At 38.3% G+C, this 6,387-nt stretch overlaps 1 protein-coding gene across 18 annotated transcripts in view; it reads left to right on the forward strand.

Annotated features, from left to right (window-relative positions):
• The window catches only part of MYCBP2 (MYC binding protein 2), a 275,403-nt gene extending 269,380 nt beyond the window's left edge, over positions 1-6,023 (forward strand). For 15 of the 18 annotated variants that reach the window (XM_017498820.2, XM_017498811.2, XM_037727975.1 and 12 more), the window contains one exon: positions 5,189-6,014. In XM_017498820.2, the coding sequence (XP_017354309.1) occupies positions 5,189-5,304 (116 nt within the window). In that variant the 3' untranslated portion in view covers positions 5,305-6,014. Of the gene's footprint in view, positions 1-5,188 lie in introns of all 18 variants that reach the window. The other 3 variants (XM_037727973.1, XM_017498830.2, XM_037727974.1) reach the window with 2 other exon arrangements.
• The last annotated feature ends 364 nt before the right edge of the window (positions 6,024-6,387 follow it).

Consider the following 6,387-nt stretch of genomic DNA (forward strand, 5'->3'; position numbering starts at 1 on the left):
ACAGAACCATTTAAAAGGATTTTGTGATTTTTTTTTTTAATGAAGCCTAGAACCGTTGCCATGAAATGAACAAGTGATTTAATCTAGAATGGCTGGGAATCAGCAGTATAGTAAGCATGAGGAAGCCAAGGGAATTAAAGAAGCCACTCAGAATACAGGAGAAATGATTGTCCATGGAAACCAGGCTAAGGGAAAACAAGTATGAAACCAAAAAGCAGCTGAAAATACTGGAAGAGGACAGGAGGCTGGTAATAACTGTGGGGTGGAATACCAGGCTTTATAGAAGTGAGAGAAGTAGAAGGAGAGGTCCGTGCAACCATAGGAGAGGATTTTACATAATATGTATCTGAAATTAGTGAGAATAAATGCACAAATACATACAACACAATATACCATGTTGTTAAAGCTGGAAAACACACAGTGCCATCTGTTGCTTATCAGAGTGCAAGTGACAGACCTCCCTGGAAAACAGCTCAATAATGCCTCTCAAAGTTACCAGTGTATCAACCCTTCAGCACTCCCTCTTCAGGGATATAGCTACAAATGAAAGAGAAATAAAAAGGGCAAATAAACAAGGTTATTAATGCAACATTGCTTATGATAATAAAAATGTGTAAAAAATGCTAGTATCCAGTAGGGTAGTAGCTAATATTACACATCAGTTAAAAAAAAAAAAAAAAAAAAAAAGAATAAGGATGGTGTTTCTGTGTGCTAATTTGGAAAGGTCTTTAGGAGATAGTATCAGATGAAAAAAGCAAATTAGGCCGGGTGGGGTGGCTGGCGCCTGTAATCCCAGCACTATGGGAGGCCAAGGTAGATGGATCACTTGAGGTCAGAAGTACGAGACCAGCCTGGCCAACCTGGTGAAACCCCATCTCTACTAAAAATACAAAAATTAGCCAGGGATGGTGATGGGTGCCTGTAATCCCAGCTACTCGGGAAGCTGAGGTAGTATAATCGCTTGAGCCTGGGAGGCACGAAGGTTGCAGTAAGACAAGATTGCACCACTGCACTCCAGCCTGGGTGACAGAGTAAGACTCTGTTTCAAAAAAAAAAAAACAAACAAATTGCAGAACAGGGTATGTAGTATGTTGCCTTTTGTAAGAAAGGGGGAAAGTGAGAATATCTAGTCATATTTGTTTGTATTTATGTGAAGAAACCCCTGGAAAGATATATAAGAAATTAATAATACTGATTAACAATTTGGAAAAACAAGGAGAAGATGGGGGTAAAAACTGGGGAAGGTGGCTTCCAATTGTATATCATTTCTAACATTTTGATTTTAAACCATGTGAAACATACCCATTTCAAAATAAAGATAGAGTTTTTTCAAGCATGACTACTTTTTACCATTTGCTCATGTCAAATAAAAATTTTTGTACTGTTTCTTCTCAATAACTGTTTTTTTTAAGTAGACGTAGCAGGCTTTGAAAGAAGCAAGGTCAGAATGATGTGAGCCGAGGGTTTGTAGGATAATGGACAGAACAGAGATGTGAGCCATGCTTGGAGGGAGAGAGTGATGTGCTAGAGGTCAGCAAATAAAGGGAGTATGGAAAGGGCAGTATTCTAGATGATTGTAGATGACTTAAGCTTGGAGGAAGGGCAATTATTGAATGAAAGTTGTAAGTTGTGGTCTGGAAATAAATAGGAACCAAGAGAAATCAGTCACATGTTGTAGCCATATGACCTACAGGAGCGTGGGAGATAACCAGCCTCCAGTTGAGAAAGATTTAAGGCAAGCGGTGTCATCAGGGAAAATCTAGATTTTACTTAAACTTTCCTCTGTGTTTAAAAAAAAGAAAGAAAGAAAGAAAGAAACAAGAATGCTAAAAATAAGGAAATTCACAGTGAACCACACTTAGAGAACACAGTGGTGGGTAGTAGCTGAGAGAGGAGGGTCAGGCTTCCCTTGGTACAGTCACGTACCAGGCAGTCAACACAAAGGAATCACAGGAGGGAGCCAGAGTCAGCAGAAGGAAGGAAGGACCTCAGTCCTGGGCATTTTTACACATATTTTCTCAATTTTTACAACCTACAAGTAGACAATACTATCCCTGTTATCAAATGGAAAATTGAGAGCTAGCGAGGTTAATGAACTGGCCTAAGAACATTCTCTGAGATTGAGGTATGCTCTTCCAGCCTCACATATTCCTCCAATTCATCTGTTCATTTAGAGAATGGGAATAGAGTAAAAGAGATTCCACAGGGATATGAGTAGAGAAGATGGCCATATACAGTTTACTTAGAAGGACGGAAGAAGCAGTTCTCTAACCACTCTCAACCCGCTAATTCTCATCGTTTCAGATAATCAGTCTTCATCCATTCAGACTGCTATAACAAAATACTATAAACTGGTATAAACAGTGGAAATTTATTCTCACAGTTCTGTGGACCAGGAAGTCTAAGATCTAGGAAATAGCAGATAAGGTATCTGGTGAGGGCCCACTCTCAAGCTCATAGGTGGTGCCTTCTTGCTGTTGTGGAAGGGCAGGGGGCCTCTCCTGGGTCTCATTGATAGGAAGAGTGCGTATCCCATTCATGGGTTCCACTCTATGACCTCATCACCTCCCACAGCTCCACCTTCTAACACTGTAACGTTGATGTTAATGTTGTAGTCTAAGCAGTGCACCAAGATGTAACAGTCTCTCATTGTCTGAGATAATTCCTGGAGTTCTTTGTCCTACCTCCAAGAAGATTAAGGAGCGCAGACATCAAGGTGAGGTTAGAGCAGAAGTTTAGTAAGCAAAAGAGGAAAGCTCTTGCCAGCAGAAAGGGGGGCCCGAACAGGATGCCCACTATGAGGCTGGGGTCCAGGGTTTTTATGGACTGGAAAAGGGAAGGAATGTGCTTAGTCTGCAGGCTGTCTTGGAGAAAACGTGACTCAGCTTGGCCCAGGAACCCACTGGAACCCAGTGGAGCCCACTGTGCTTATTCCCACAAAAAGAGAGAGCCTACTAACTATACAAAGGACATAGAACTTAAAGTATAATAATAATAATAAAGTTTACATCTTTCTGGTTAGAAAAAAAAAAAAGGACAAAGCCATTTCTATGCCAGGTCTTGTCCTTTATTTGATTGAAGGTTTTTCTATCTGTGCAGCAGTAGGCATGTCTTTAGGCACAGCACCCTGGGCTTGTTCCCTTATCGGCGCCTACAGCTTGATTTTTTTTCCCCCGGCTGCTTTTTATGTTATGTGGGGATGAGGCGCTGACCCGTGGGCCTCTGGGGCTCTCTGGGGACCCTTCCTTTGCTATCTACCTAAGGCAGGCTGACTAACTCCTTTCATTAACACAATAGTATATAAACTTGGAGGGGTACAAAAACATTCAGACCATAGTGTAATCCCTCTGTCCATTTATTTCTAAAATATTTATTGACTACCTTCTCATGCCAGAATACTTAATCTTCACAGCACCCCATGAATTAGGTATTGCTGTGCCTATTTTAAAGATTAGGAATTTAGCAATCAGAAAAATTAATTTTACTTCAGTTTCATATATCCAAAATGAGGATAACAGTTTCTGCCTCCTATGACTGTTAAACAATTAAGTAGTTGATATAAACTAAAACAGTGAGTGCCTCAGTAGTAAGCACTCAAAATGTTTACAGGTGTGTTTGTTTTGTTTGGTTTTCACCATTTTTATTTCTCACCATCGTGTTGGATTACGAACACCTTGAAGACGGGAGTCATGCACTCTTCATTTTTAATCCCAACAATGCCATTCATGCATTAAGCATGCAGTAAATACTTGTTGAGTAAGTGACTCATTTTTTCCTTGAAAAAAACCCAAGGACTACAGTTTGCATCACCACCACTGAAATGTTGCATCTCTGAACTAGATCTGCCATTGAGTGTCCCCATCCTGCCCACTCTCCCCCACCCACTGGTGGGGTGGGCAGCAGTGTGCAGTGTGATTTGGAGAGCTACTGATATACTTTCTGACAGGAATAATTAACTTTCTAGCAACCTTTGGTGTCTTCCCTTGCTGACCCATCCTGGGGTCTGTGCCTGCATTTGCCTGAGGCGGCACTCATTGCCACTCTCATGCCTGTTAGCTCTAACCTGAAGTTTACTTCTCTGTCTGAGATTAGCAGTCTTCAGTTTGATACTTACTCTCATGCCTTGGTCTTACTTTTACATGGAACTTACTTTTTATTCCTCTAGATCAGGCCTCAGTTTGTGGTTGTTCGGTAATAGTAGTAATAGTTATTTATTGGGTATTTATATGTGCAGGCGAAGAGGTTTACAAATGCTAGCCTTTTATCCCTCATGGTTTCCTTCTATTATGTCAGAGATATTTTTAAACCTAGAAAAGGTAAATTAAATGAGACATCATTCCTCACTGATCAGTGTCAGCTCATTCCATCCAATCTCATGATTTTTTCTCTCAAGCAAAATCAGAAATTATTATTTTGAAAACTAGCTGTAGAAAACTAATGCACAGTTCCAATTCCTCCACCTACCCTTAAATAGGCACTCTGCTGTCAAGTATAAGCCTAGTGTGTTTTCCTGATATTACCAAGTAAGCCTCCTCGTTTCTAAAGAAACAAAAAATCTTTTTTAAATGATAGGAAACCCATGATGTGAAACACATTAATATAACACATTTCTTTTTTAAAATGCTGTTTTTAGTACATTTAATAGACCTACTTTGATTATTAACAAATTTGTATCTTTCCCAAAGTGTTTCTTCCACATCGTATTTTATAATATTGTTCATATTTTTGAGCAAATCAATTTTCATTTTCCTGCTAATCTCCCTCAGGTACTTTTAAAAATTACACAAATAATCGGCCTTCCCATTTTACCAGTGTGTGCATTTTCATCAGTAAAGATAAAAGGGAAACATGGCTTCTTTAAACTTAAATTTGTTTTTACTTATAGAAAAACATTCTACACAAAAATCTCCCTGTTTTCTATTAGAAAAATAAGGTTCTGCCAGACTACATTAAGGGTTTTTTGTGACTTTTTTTGTTCATTGCTCTTTCTTTTAATATGATATATCTGATGCATTTATTGAATATTTTTACTTTTGTGATCAGAAGAAAAATTTCTAAATGTTATATTTGTATAATCACAGTCATGTTACTTGTTTGAATAACCTATCAGTGATTTATATTTATATCAGGTTCATATGTGTGTATTCTTAAAACATTGTTTTTCTTTGCCTCCTTCAAATTTATACAGGTCCCAAAGGCAAGCAGTTAGAAGGAACTGAATGTCCACTCCATGTTGTTCATCCACCCACTGGGGAAGAGTTTGCTCTGGGATGTGGAGTGTGCAGAAATGCCCACACTTTTTAGAACATTCAGATCCTTTGTCTACAGAGAGAAAAGTTGTCTTCATCCCCCAAGAGGATGTGGTGAGCTTTAAACTCTGCTCAGGATAAGGACGGGACCATTTGTACATCCATGAAAATGAACCATTCACAGTGCAAGAAGGATGCCAAATACCATGTACATAATTCTTGCTATGAAAAGTTTCCCCATTATTTTGGTTTATCTTCTTTTGAACACATGACATCAAACTTGTGAGGTGTTTGCATGTGGCCATTACAGTCATTGGCCTGTGAAGCATTGGACATTTATAGATAATTGATATAAAAGAATCGCCATGCCCATGGACTAAGAATGATGCTGGCTTTCAAGCAAAAAAAGAAAAATAATCATTGTTTATTGTATACTGCCTTTTTGTAATCCTGTACAATTGCATCACAGGTGGGGATAAAAAGAGGAATATTCTGGATTATTTCCTAGACTGTTATTTAAAAAAAAAAAAATTGTGTTAGGACAGCATATAAATGTAATAAGTATCACACTGTATATAAAGATATCAATGTTTGTCCTGTATAAGAATTACTAAATTACAAATGCAATTTCATTTAAACTTCTAGGTTAAGTTTGAGCCTGAAATTTTAATGAAGTGCAATACTGAGTGTGCCTCATTATCTTGCAGCTGTAAACATATTGGAATGTACATGTCAATAAAACCACTGTACATTTTTATACAGTGATAAAGTCTACCACTGTGGGAGGTGTTGTTTGAGAAACAAAATTTAACACCTTTAAGATCTAAAAGTCCAGTTTTCCTCAGAAATGTACTAGCATAATTATAATTTTCATAACTGTTAGGGAAAATAAGAATAGTAATGAGGTTTAGTGTTGGAATTTTAAACCCTGGGCAGAAATCATGAACATACATACATTCATAGGTAGACGTATTCATACCAAGACAGAAGAAAACATTTAGGAAATTCTATCTTAACTAGCAGCATTTTGAGCTTTTATTTATCTATTTATAAGACAGGATCTCACACTGTCACCCAGGCTGGAGTACAGTGGCATGATCTCACCTCACTGCAACCTCTACCTGAGCTCAAGCGATCT

This window comes from Cebus imitator, unplaced genomic scaffold, assembly GCF_001604975.1.
Source record: "Cebus imitator isolate Cc_AM_T3 unplaced genomic scaffold, Cebus_imitator-1.0 Scaffold252, whole genome shotgun sequence".
Lineage (NCBI taxonomy): Eukaryota > Metazoa > Chordata > Mammalia > Primates > Cebidae > Cebus > Cebus imitator.